Genomic DNA, 13,990 nt, shown 5'->3' on the forward strand with positions numbered 1-13,990 from the left:
ATCACCTCCCCAATATCTTCATCATTTTGTATGTTGATAATTAATTAATTATTATTTTATACTTATTACACAGAAAGTGTTTCACTTATAAACTTTTCATTAATTATTAATTTATTTATTTAAATAACAATAAAATTATAAATAAAAATTATATGTGAAAACAGAAAAGAAAATAATGTCTCTGATGTATTTACTGATATTTAAAAATAAATCTTAGAGTAATAAGAAATTAACAATTAACGCATCACATCAAACTGACGTCATATAATACGCAAAATGATTTTCATTAATCTTTTGGTATTGTGAGATTTATCTTTAAATATAAATATATATATCAGAAAGATTTATTCTTTTTCTATTTTTTGATATACAATTTTTATACATAATTTTATTGTTGTTGATATATAAATAAATAATTTTATAACTGATTAGAGAGTAGGGAATTTGTTACTTAGTAAGACAATCTCTGTAATACTTAATTAATAAATAACTGATCAAAAAAAATTTCACTTTAAAATTGATACGAGAAATCGTCCGTAATTCTAGCTTCAAAATGCAAGCTTAAAAGTATATAAATTTTTAATAAAAAACTTGTAATTAATTAATATTCAATGTTATGTTTTTGAAGTGGCGAGAAATATTAGATACAAAGTTAATGATATATCTTTATTTTTCTTATACAATATTACTCTCCTTTTCTTCCTATGATGTCATGATAAATCTCCTTACATATTCTATGTTCCTACTAAGTAATCGAAGCTTTCAGAATCCAAATGCGAGATAATGCTAATCTTTTTTTTCGATCTTTATTCTTCGTTAGAAATCTACAGAATTAAAGGAAGAAATTGGAATAGAATATTAATTATTATTTAAAGATTTTATTATATAATTCGGAATATCGTAAAAAGAAATAATAAAGAAAAAATATTTTCGGGAAAAATAAATGTATTTGAGAAATATGTTGTACATGTAAAATATGCTATACATAAATAAATATGTATTAATAAAAATGTTTCAATAATGTTTCAATATAAATATATTATTTTTTTAAGTTATGAATATTTATATAATTTTATGTATTATTTATTTTTCATATTTTGTTTTTTTATATATCATTATATACATGTTTCATAAAAATATTTATATATTTTTTTCTCCATATCATATTTTCAAATTTTATACCGAACATGTATATTTTTTATTTTGTGTGTGTGTGTTATATTATATATACACACACACATGGAATGGAATGTTTAAAGAATATATAAAATAGGTTATTATCTCACTTCTTTTCCAATTATATATGTATATAATATCTCTTGGTACAAAATTGTAAAATGAAACGAAAATTTCGATTTTGTATTAGAAAAATATATCTTGAAAAGAATTTATATGTAAAATATTTTTTTATAATTGTTATAGTAAAAATTCATGTTATATATATTAAATATTATAATTTTGTTTTATAAGATATGATTAGAAAAAAAGATAGCATGTGAAACTTTTCTATAAATTTTTGAAATTAAAAATTTTTATTTAAATTTTGCAATTTTTTATTAAGAAAACATAATTTAAAAGAAGATGATACAAAATATTCTTAATATTTCCAAAAATAAAAACTTTTTTACAAGATTACTTTTATTTTCTTTTTAAAATTTTTATATTACAATGTATGATTTTAATATTTGAATTTTCCATTATGTATAAATATTTCATTTATATTCGTATGACGTGATATACAGATTATACAGAATTCAAAGAAATTCCGTAAAGAATTTTAAAATCATCAATTCATTGATGCATTTGCTAATTTAATGTCAATTTTTTGTACTGTTTTAATTTCAATTGCTCAACTTTTTAATTTAACTTCAAAATATATCTTGATCGTCCACTTCTTGTCACTATCAAACTATTAGACTATTAAACTATGTGAAAAATACAGAGGATGATGGTGAAAGAAACGGTAGCATCGCATATCTATCTAGATGCACCAACATCTGAGCGAAAGGGCTGCGCAATTTTATTTTTCATCCACGAATAAGATAACGTGTATAGCTCTAGGATGCACTCCAATCTGAAAATATATTGCACAAATATACAATACATGTTAACAACATTGCCGTATAGACGATGGTGGAATAGTTAGAGACTGAATATCCGTGACAAGAGAGAGTAAATCTGAACGGTAGTCTGTTACTCGGTCATGGATTGCTTCAAAACTGACACGAATAAGTGAAATAAAATTCATTGATTCATCGAACAATAATTAAATTTATGCGTAAATTAATTGAATTTAATTATATAATTTTTAATAAATATAATAAAATATTTACAAAAAAATAAAAATATACTTTAAATATACCGCTTTTTTCTGAAACTGAATAGAGATTTTTTGTAGATAATATATATTATATATATATATGTGTGTGTGTATATGTATATATGTTGTACATACATATTAATTCGTTTAGTGATTTTTGAAAAAAAATTATAAAAATTATATAATATATAATCTTAATCTTAAAATTATTAAGAATCAAGAAATATTAACATATTACGATAATATTATAAGTATATATCATATTTTTTTCTTAATTTAAAATAAAATTTATTGGTAAGGTTATGTTAATGTTACATTAAAACAAAATATAATTTTATTTTTTTCAATCATTTTACAGAATTTCAAAAAATTATATTATAAAAGGAAATAAAAATTAAAAAATTATATTAATATTTTATTAAAATTATATTTTATTGAAATTATATAAATATACGTATTATTATCATATATAATAGAAAAATCTGATAAAATTATATTTGATATTTTTTATAAATAATTTTTGATAAAAAAATTTTTAATAATTTATTATATAATAGTAAAATATTTGTTTATTTTATAATATATATATATATATAAAATCTTTCAATATAATTGAGAAAAAAAGAAAGTATACATACATTAATCTATGTCGATTCTTACGCGCATGCGATTAACGAATGGTGGGGAAATGATATTTTCCCTTCCTCGGGAAAAGATATTCCATATTTTTGGTCAAAGAGGAATATATACTTCTGTTTTAAAAAAAGAAAAAATGGTAAGATTATTACAATATATTCATAAAATAGAATACATTATTATTCTTTACAATATATGAAAAATAAAATATTTAACCTGTTACAGAATATATATAAAACTAGAAGTTTTTTTCAATATTTCATAATTATTAATTTTAAAATTATTTGATAAATTTTTAAATTATTATTGTTGATTTTACTTATGAATTCTTATTATTTTAGATAAATTAATATATATATTATATATCATAATTTGTATTGTTTTTGGGCAAATAACAACAAGTGGTTGAAATTTCAAGAAGTTTACAAATTTACAAAGTTATATATACAAATAACTTTTTTATAATTTTTTATAATTAAAATGATAAAAAACGAAATTTTGATTAAATTGTAATTAATTAATTGAATAATAATAAATATAATTTTCTATTTACACAGAATTTATTATATATAATATAGCAAAATAAAAAAACGATCGAAAGAATTCCTTAATCGTATTGATCTCGTATTCTCGTTATATTGTCAAGTATATCGTGATATTGTCAAGTAAAATATTTTTCATTATTATAATTTTGTCAAATAACAATGAATTATTTAAATTTAGTCTTTTTTAATAAAATTTATTTTGATTTTAACAGTATTATATTTAGAAAATATTTTACATCAAGTTAAATTGTATAATATTTTTTAATAACTTTTTCAGGGAAAACTTACTCAAGAAGAACGAGAGAAAGATTTAAAACCATTGTTATTTAACAATTGGTCTGTGCAACAAGATAGAGATGCTATTTACAAAGAATTTTTATTCAAAAATTTCAATCAGGTATGTCATGCGTTTAAGAATGCATTTTTATATTAAATATTTAATATTATATAGTATAATTTATATGTTTATATTATAGGCATTTGGTTTTATGACCAAAGTTGCATTGCAAGCAGAAAAAATGAATCATCATCCTGAATGGTTTAATGTTTATAATAAAGTAAACATTACTTTATCTTCTCATGATGTAAATGGCTTATCACAAAGAGATATTAAACTTGCATCTTTTATAGACAATATTGCTAAAATGGAAGAAAACTAAGATTAAGAATATATGTATATAATAAAAATGATATATAATAATAATATTAATTTTTTAAATATTTTTATAATAATAATTAATTAGAAATGTTATTCTGTTGTTATAAAATTTATGATAATAGATATTTTATGTATTTCATTACTTATAAATTAAATATATAAAACAATTAATGTTTATTATATTAATAAAATTTGTTATAAATTTTTTTTAAAATAAAAATTTTCATAAATATTATTTAAATAATATAATATATTAATTAAAGTTATATAATTTATTTCTGAATAATTTACAAGAAATTAAATTCTCTAAATATCTAAGTTATCTAATAATATATTAAAAAATTATTCATTAGAGTTGGAATCATCATTAGGAGGTGGTTCTTTGCCAATAGCCCAAGCTTCTTTAATAGCTTTTGAAACACCAGGACCATTATTTATAAGTAAAAATAATCCACATAATGTAATTGCTGAGAGGAAAATCAATGAAAGATGCAAAAGTCTTGGTAATAGTGGTCCAACAATTCTAGGACGTGCATAATCTGTAATAATAGCTTCCAGACCCCTATTTGAAATTTCAATAAATAAATAAATTAATGCATTGTAAGACATTATTGAATTAATGAATTATAACATTACATAAATATCATGATGATAATGTATAATTAATAACAAATTTTAAAAAATAATTGAATAAAAAGAATAACAAAGAATGGATAATTACCAATGCATATGTATTACAATTATTAAGGACATTAAACCATCACAAATAATATTTTCCATTGTTAAAGCAATAGGTATTATAATTGGAAGTGCTGCTGATGCAATTTTTTCTAAAACCCACATACGTACATGATCACTTGCAGTTGTACCTGTTTTGCGAGTTATTTCTGTATTTAGAATGATGGTATTTGTTGGAAACTAAAATATAAATCATAAAAATTATATAGTGCAAATTGAATATAATAATGATAAAATAATGATATTAATTTTGTATTTATTAAATTATTAAATGTTATTAATTATTACCTTTAGTAATTGTCTTTCATTTTTATTTAGACTAGAATTTAAACATTGCTTAAAAATGGCAAAATTAGTAGATTTTCTAGTAAATTGTAACAATTTACACGAATTTCCAAAAAGTGTAGTTTTAGAAAATGATTCTGTAAAAATAAAAATAATATTATTATATTATAATGTATTAAAAGAAGAAATATTGTAAAAATTCCAAGTATTGGATTAAATTTATATCTTCGTAAATTAGAGAATTAATGATATAATCTTTATTTAATAAAAAAAATCAATGATTACATTTTTATTTAATATTAAATTTTATATTACATATATATATTTTTTTCGCATAATATATTGAATAGCAAGATATAATAAGATATAATAAGATTTTTCCAATAAGGTTATATGAATGTCATTAAAAATAGTCGAAATTATGTAAATCAAAAAGTAAGTAATCGAAATACATTCCAATACTTTACTTACCTAACTGTCTAACCTTATGAAAAATGCTAGGAGATGCTATACTTTTTAAAATCATTTTATAATTACAAAATACAAGATTTTCTGAAAATTGCTCTTATTTGTTGAGATTAACAAATCTTTCTTTTATTTTTTTATGATAGCTATATATTATAATTGCAATCTCAAACAAGTAAAAAATAATTATATACTAGTTAGACAATTGCTACATTGTCTATCTTCACGTCAATTTTTATGATCGACTTATCGAATGACTGAAATAACAATTTGCATAATTTTGATTATATATAAATTGACAATAATTAATAAATAAAATAAAATAATTTAATTATAATGAAGTATTTAATAAAAATAATTTTATTTTACTTTTTTTTTAAATATATATATATAAATTTAATAAATGTATAAATTTATATGTATGATATATATATATATATATGTATAAATAATATTTTTATAATAATCTTTTTTCTAATATATGCATTTTTATATAATTTCTTTTTTTTAATTTCTTTTCTAGAATATATAAATTATATATATAAATTATATAAAATTATTTGAAATCTTTGGTTGAGAAACACTGCTTTAAAGCACGTGTTATTCATTCAAGGTTATAATTCTGGAAATAATAATTTTTAAAATATATATCTTGAATATTTCACTTATATTGAATTACTGATTCTATTGATTAGTTTAAGAATTTTTTAAAATAAACTAATTTTTCTTTTGCGAAGTAAAGAAACAATTTCTAAAAATTTCGCAAAGAATTGTTAGATATAATGTCTGAAACGGTAAATAAAAATATTGATTCCGAGAATAATTTTAAAGATCATAATATTAAACAAGAATTTGTACAAGAAAATAAATATGAAAATAAATATAAAAAAAATTTCAAAAAATATCGATCACCTAATTATTATGGCAAAAATAGGTATTCATATAACAATGGTAAGATTTCAGAATTAGAAGTTAATTTTGATTATTAATTTTTACGAAATTAATTGATATTTTTATCTTTGGAATTTTTTTTAAAGAATTTCGAAATGATAATTTTGGTAAAAAATCATTTAAACGCAATTGGTCGAGCTTGAAATCAGATGGAAAAAGAAAGAAATTAGAAGTGGGAAATCGGCTAAAAGAATGCGATGTTGGTATTATAGAGTTTATAGGAAATGAAGGTTTTTTTGGTGTTATCAAAGAAAGATATACGGATTTTCACGTTAACGAAATTGCTCTTGATGGACAAATTGTTAAATTAACAAATCAAGACATTTTATCAGATGGAGAAGAAAATGAGAATCTAGAAGATTTAAAAAAAATTATACAATCAGATACAATTTGGGATCAATTACAGGGATTGAAAGAATCGGATGAATCGACTATAGAAATCGATGTGACAAATATGGATAAAGATCAACGAAGAGCGATTCATAGAATTGCTAAAACAATAAAGAATGTTATTAGTCAAACTATAGATAAAGAAAATAAAAAAATCATGATGATTTTGCCAAATAAGAAAAATAATAATGCTAGTATGTTAGATATTTAGCTTTAAATCAATATATGTAATATATCTTTTATTAATTATTAATTTATAATAATATTATATAATAATTAATGAAAGATATATTACATTAATTTCATATATATTCTTTTTAGGTCATAATTTTCGAAAAGATGATAGGATAGATTGGAAGAAAAGAGGAGAATATTGTTATTTTTTGTTACATAAAGTAAATATGGATACAATGGATGCTTTAAATCAATTAGCCATGAATTTATATTTGAAGCCAAATAATTTTACTTATGCTGGAACAAAGGATCGTAGAGCATGGACTACTCAATGGGTTAGCGTGAGAAAGGTTACACCTACAGACATATTAAAAGCAGCGAAGAACGTACATGGAGCATATGTAGGAAATTTTAAATTTGGAACAGAATCATTAAAACTAGGTATGTTGAATGGTAATTGCTTTAGAATTGCTTTGAGAAATGTTAATGGGACAGATGATCAAATCGAAAAAACAATGATTTCTTTGAGAGATCATGGATTTATAAATTATTACGGTTTACAAAGATTTGGTACTGTAGCTGCTATACCAACTTATGAAATAGGCAAAGCTTTACTTCAAGGTAATTTTATTTTTTATTTTAAATATATTAATAATTTAATTTTTTTATGTTTCTTTTTGTAATGTAATTTAATAATAATTGTTTTTTATTGTAATTTAATAAAAATAGGTAAATGGAATCAAGCTATTGAATTAATTTTGAAACCCAGAGAAGGAGAACAAGATGAAGATTTAGTAGAAGCTAGAAAAATATATGAAACAACTAAAGATGCATGTTCTGCATACAAAAGGATTAAAAGATGTGATAAAATAGAGGCTACACTTTTAAAAGGTCTTTGTACATCTGGTAATAGTAATCCTCAAGGTGCTTTGGATTCAATACCAAGAAATGCTCGTTTAATGTATATTCATGCCTATCAAAGTTTTGTATGGAATCATATGGTATCAAGAAGAATAAAAGAATTTGGGAAGAATCCTATAGTGGGAGATTTAGTATATGAAAATAATATAAAAGAAAATGATAATGAAGAACAATTCGTTTACGATAACGAAAACGAAATCATAACTGAGATTAATACGGAAGAACTTGATCAAAAAATAAATGAACTTGATGCTGGATCAAACTTGAAAGTAAAAATCGAGGAATTTACTAAAACTTTAGAAAAATCACCAAATACTTCAATTAAAGAAGTAACGAATGCTGCAGAATGTTGTCTTAAAATTGATGAGAATGAAAAACAAAGTGAAATTTCAAGTAATCTACCACCGGTAAAAGTACTCGAAGAAAATGATTTATCAAATTATACTTTGGCAGATGTATTAATGCCACAGGTTGGTTGGAGAGTTATATATCCACCTTATGCCAAGCCATGGTTCGATGAATTTTTAGCAAAAGACGGGTTAACAACCGATTTGAGGCAGAGAAATAAGTAATAAATCATTATGGATAAATTTTAAACATTTATTAATAATACTATTATTTAATAATACTATATTTTGTATAATTTATAACATTTATTCAATTTCAGAAAATATAGTTTAGGAGGTGCTTATAGAAAAATATTAGAAATTCCTTCAAATTTATCTTGGAAAATTATGCATTATACAGAGAAGCATAGCGATCTTATTATGTGCGATATCGATGAAATGAGAAAATCATCACCTCCAAAAGATGATCCAAGTATAACGCTTTATATTTTTACTTAATTTTGTAATATATAATAGATACATAAGATTAATACAAATCAAAAGTGTAATAAATGTTTCTGTTATTTTTTAATTTTTCAGAAGGAAGATTCAAAGCCATAATAATACAAATGTCTTTGAAACCTTCTACATACGCAACTATGGCATTGCGTGAAATTTTAAAATCTGATACTTCTCCGCAAGCACAAGCTGCTCATTCTGCCGCGTGTAATGCAGAAACGAATAATTTAAAAACCTCAAAAAATAATATAGAGAGCGAAGATGAGAGTAAATCTGATATTACAGAGAAGTATCCTAAAATCGAAGAACAAAAATCGAATGATGATAAAATGGAAATATCAGATACAGTATGAATCTGTGATTACTTTTTTCAACAATTAAATAAAAGAATATTAATTAAGTGCATATAAATTGAAATGCATAATTATTTTTAAGATAATATTAAAATATTATCCGCTTATTTTTTTTATGAATATTTATTTGAATTCTAATTTATTTATATGAATAGTGAAAAAGTGACAACGATTTATTTTCATCTTAAATAAGATGATATTTAAGTTGGTTTAATTACTTTTTAAAATATATTATGGGTTAAAAAGACGCATGGATGTTTCAATCCTGATTCATATGATCTTGGCTTAATTCAATTATAATATATATATTTATATTAAATAGAAAAAAAAATATTTTTGTTATAATAATATAATGATATAAAAAAACATAATGATTTGTAATGTATTATTCGTTAGAATAAATATCTTGAAATTGAATAGCTCCTTTTTATTTTTTAAAAATTTGTCCCAATTTTATAATCTTAAAAGCTTCCCATAATTTCTTTAAAAGTTTAAAATAAATATGAAACATCTTAAAAATCGATTTTCCACGATTATATTTCGATATACATTGTATAAATTGAAGTATTATTACTGGTATTGTGGTCGATGAAGAAGCGATTTGCAATGATACTATAGCGTTAATATCCTCTCGGATGACAAACGAGGGAATGACGTTGCAGGACATGTCTGGCATCCCAATGCCGTACAACAAATTATCTTACCTTTTGTAGAATACCGTGAAAAATCGTCAATATCGTGACGTAGCGTTACTGTTGAAATATGTATCGTTCTATTAAGATAATTAAGCGTTATTCCAAATCATTTATTTATTTAAATATTCTCAATACTTACAGTATATTTTATTATAGGGAATATTCTAACAGAAAAAAACTATAAATAACAAATGCGATTATTGAAATTATTGGACATTACGAAAGAATATTTTTTAAATTATTTAAAGAAAATGTATATTACAAATAAATTTTTGCATGACTTTTACTTTTATGTGATAATGCGGTGCCATTTTAACATTCTTGGTACCGATTCACACTATAGAATAATATGGAAAAAATTATATGGAGTGACAATATATTATTTTTATTTAATATATTATATTTCGTAATGCCATTATATGTTAATTTTCTATATATTTAAAAATTTTCAAATCATTTTTGATTTGAGCATAAAAATTTCACGCGATAAAATATTTACTTTTCAAAAAAAAATACTTTATGTATTTTTATTCCATATGTGTTTTAAAAATATTTAATCCCGTATTTATATTTGGATCATTATTCACCACATATTTCAATTTCAATATTTGTTATGTAATAAACAATTAATTATGATTGACCTATTATTCGTAAATAATTATTAATATAAAGAGTAATAGAATATATCTATAAAAGAAAAAAAAAGAACAAAGATTATCAATTGTGTACATTTAAAATTTTTCAAAACAATTTTGTGTTATTGCATAGTTATTAATATATTAAATATATCTGTAGTAGATTCATGGTAAAAGATGTTTGCAAATAAGTACTTATATATAATGTATTACGATGAGATAGATTAGAAGAAGATGCATTTATCAAACTCCGCCCTTCAGAAAAAAAATACCGCCTCTCGACATGCGCCTTCGTAGTTACAACCCTCTTTCTCACTTGTGATCGGTGGCATCTGTTTGGGGTAGTAAGCATCTAATTCAAATTTATCCTTCTTCATGTTTGGATTCTTTGGTGAAGTGCGGGAAATTTTATCTTTAGTATTAAATTTTGTGAAATTTTTAACTAATTAAAAAAAATTTAAAAAATAAAATCATTTCATTTAAAAGAAAATTTGCAAAAAGTTTGTTATGTCTGGTAAGAATCAAACATAATTGAATAAATAATTTTTTTCAATTTGTTAAAATGTTAAATTTTTTTACACACACACATATATATATATATATATATATATATATATATATATATAAACAAATTGTAACATTGTATTAATATTGTAACATATATTTCGATTTTGCAATGAATTGCTTAAATTTTTTGAATGAATCGTTTAAATTGTTAGAATATTAATATGAGTTTCGCTCTTTATTAAAATATAGATATATTTTTAAATAAATTATGATTTATGTTTAGTAATTTTATTATTAAATAAAACAGTGTGTAACATAATGCAAGAGATGCCTTTAGATTTGAGCTGTCGAAATTCCGAAAGGAAAATAAATTTAAATTCATCAAAGTTTCAAAAATCTTGTTTATCTTGTCAAACGTGTGGCAAAAACTTTGACAGACCGTCTTTGCTCAAAAGGCATCTACGAACTCATACAGGTTAGTGTAATTAAATTTCATTATTATTAATTTAATTAATATTAATTTGTAATTCGTCAGATATCGATCAATTATAATTTACAAATTCGAATATAATTATATTTGTGATTCGCATAGTTACTTTTTTAAAAATATTTAAACAATAGTAAGTTTTTATAGAAATAAAATTGAATTACAATGGAATGAAAAATTATACATGATTAATAGGTGAAAAACCACATGGTTGCACTGTGTGTGGAAAAATGTTCAGTACAAGTAGCTCGTTGAATACACATGTCAGAATACATACTGGAGAACGGCCACACGAATGTCTCATTTGCGGGAAACGTTTCACGGCTTCATCGAATTTATATTATCATCGAATGACTCATTATAAGGTTTTTATTAATGCTATTTTAAAGTTGTTAATATTTTTCAATATCTTATAAACAGCATAAAACAGCATAAAGATAATATTAAATCGTTTAATTATAATAATAAATTATATGCATCAATTTGTATAGATAATATAATATAACATATAATATATAATATAACATTAACGATAAAATAAACGGTGATAGATTACGGGAGAAATCGAATCGATAATTTACTTTACCTATCAAATGGTATCCAATATCTTTGTTGAAATATATATAGTAAATAATTGATTTATTGTATTAATTTCAAATAAAAAAAATATAACATATACAAAAGAAATATAACATTGCGATGATATTATTTTTATAAATATGTATTTTATAAGATAAAACAATCCACATAATTTGATTAATAATTTAAAAATTAATAATTATTTTTTATAATATCTGAATATAGTATATATGTAATCTCATATTTTATTATATATATTTCTTTTAATTATGAAATGTCTTTAATTACACGAAATGTCATCATAAATGTAACAATTAAATCATGTCATTTTTTTTGTTATAAATGATGTATCGTAAGGCAAGGATATTAAGATAGCATATTTAAAGTTGATATAATAATGATAATAATTTACTAATCGACAATCATGATATATATATGTAGGAAAAACCTCATAAATGCAATGAATGCGGTCGCTCTTTTCCAACTCCTGGTGATTTAAAGGCCCATGGGTATTCTCATAGTGGTAACTGGCCTATCCGATGTTCGATTTGCAATCGGGGATTTTGCAAACCTGGAGCTCTACATCACCATATGCAAGTGCACATAGGTAATTAATATTAATTAAATATCAACAAGTGTTTATAATTTTTCACGGATTTTTAATACTTTACAAATTAAAAAAAGATTAATAATTAATCAATAAAACAAATAAATAAGTTAATAAAAAGATATATCTACTTTTAGAAACATGCGAGAATTCAAAAATGTCAAGTTGGATCGAAAACTCGATTCGGGATTGGATTTCGAATTCTCGAAACTATTTTGTGATTGTCGGTAAATTGTCAGAATTCCCGAGAATTTCGAATTTCTCACTTAGATATCATTTTTGAAATTTTTGAAAATTTTCTTTTAATTTGACATATTCCGAAAATATTATTTACTTCCTTAAAATTTTACAAGAACTTGATATTTTTAAAAATCCTTGAAATTCCCAAATTTTCAGATATTTTCGGGATATGAGCCGAACCGATCCAACCCAATTTCTTCTCGATCCGTTCGAGCATTGGATATAAGAAATATAAGCAACTATTTTATTGATTTTTTTAAAAACTAAAATAAATTATTATTTTATAGAAAAGAAAAGAAAAATTTAGAGAGGAATTATTGATCTCTTTTCAGGAAGTCGATCGTATCATTGTAATATATGCAAAAAACAATTTTCTATGATGAATAATTTACGATCACACGAACGATCTCACGATTTCAATGTGATAAATCGAAATATCGTTAATTGTTTAAACATAGAAAATAATAGAGCAACGATAACTGCATTTACTTTCGAAGAAGTAACTAAAAGTCAATTTCCCGCAATTTATTCTTGGACTTCATGGATACCATTCCACTATTAAAAATATAATAACTGAAATAATTGATTTGTTTTTTAAAGCGATAAATGTTGAAAATGAATCATTTCAAGCGAAAGATAAATGTATGCGAATAAATTTTATTTATTGTATAAATTATATTAATATTAATAATTAATAATATTATATTAATATTAATAATATAATATACTAATAATATTATATTAATATTAATATTTAATATTGTATAAATTATATTAATGAATGTAATAAAATTGTAATGTCGCGTTTAAAACTGTGTCATTATTGTTAATTATTATATTGTTAATTTTAATTCTCCTTAAATAATAATAATTACGAGAATACGGACAAAATAACAGATATGCGCATGATAATATTCATTAAGAAATATCATACTACTGTAGAAATGATATAAAATATA

At 22.0% G+C, this 13,990-nt stretch overlaps 4 protein-coding genes across 4 annotated transcripts; 3 read left to right on the plus strand and 1 right to left on the minus strand.

Moving 5' to 3' along the window:
* Positions 1 to 2,907: 2,907 nt before the first annotated feature.
* LOC122713108 (pterin-4-alpha-carbinolamine dehydratase) lies at positions 2,908 to 4,201 on the plus strand. The gene is made up of 3 exons (XM_043933261.1): positions 2,908 to 3,095; positions 3,779 to 3,898; positions 3,978 to 4,201. The coding sequence occupies exons 1-3, from the start codon at positions 2,967 to 2,969 to the stop codon at positions 4,158 to 4,160; spliced, it is 432 nt and encodes a 143-aa protein (XP_043789196.1). The 5' UTR covers positions 2,908 to 2,966; the 3' UTR covers positions 4,161 to 4,201.
* Positions 4,202 to 4,412: 211 nt separating this feature from the next.
* LOC122713114 (succinate dehydrogenase [ubiquinone] cytochrome b small subunit, mitochondrial) lies at positions 4,413 to 5,854 on the minus strand. The gene is made up of 4 exons (XM_043933267.1): positions 5,654 to 5,854; positions 5,186 to 5,319; positions 4,881 to 5,077; positions 4,413 to 4,721 (listed from the first exon to the last, which is right to left on the minus strand). The coding sequence occupies exons 1-4, from the start codon at positions 5,706 to 5,708 to the stop codon at positions 4,502 to 4,504; spliced, it is 606 nt and encodes a 201-aa protein (XP_043789202.1). The 5' UTR covers positions 5,709 to 5,854; the 3' UTR covers positions 4,413 to 4,501.
* Positions 5,855 to 6,304: 450 nt separating this feature from the next.
* LOC122713106 (pseudouridylate synthase 7 homolog) lies at positions 6,305 to 9,543 on the plus strand. The gene is made up of 6 exons (XM_043933259.1): positions 6,305 to 6,598; positions 6,685 to 7,182; positions 7,310 to 7,783; positions 7,892 to 8,651; positions 8,751 to 8,902; positions 9,010 to 9,543. Exons 1-6 carry the CDS (start codon positions 6,430 to 6,432, stop codon positions 9,279 to 9,281), a joined length of 2,325 nt encoding a protein of 774 aa, XP_043789194.1. The 5' UTR covers positions 6,305 to 6,429; the 3' UTR covers positions 9,282 to 9,543.
* A 1,575-nt stretch (positions 9,544 to 11,118) lies between these two features.
* On the plus strand, positions 11,119 to 13,593 carry LOC122713112 (zinc finger protein 239-like). The gene is made up of 5 exons (XM_043933265.1): positions 11,119 to 11,125; positions 11,426 to 11,593; positions 11,801 to 11,970; positions 12,626 to 12,791; positions 13,364 to 13,593. Exons 1-5 carry the CDS (start codon positions 11,119 to 11,121, stop codon positions 13,591 to 13,593), a joined length of 741 nt encoding a protein of 246 aa, XP_043789200.1.
* The last annotated feature ends 397 nt before the right edge of the window (positions 13,594 to 13,990 follow it).

The sequence above is a fragment of the Apis laboriosa genome, unplaced genomic scaffold (genome assembly GCF_014066325.1).
Source record: "Apis laboriosa isolate Shangri-la unplaced genomic scaffold, ASM1406632v1 scaffold22_cov146, whole genome shotgun sequence".
Classification (NCBI taxonomy): Eukaryota; Metazoa; Arthropoda; class Insecta; order Hymenoptera; family Apidae; genus Apis; species Apis laboriosa.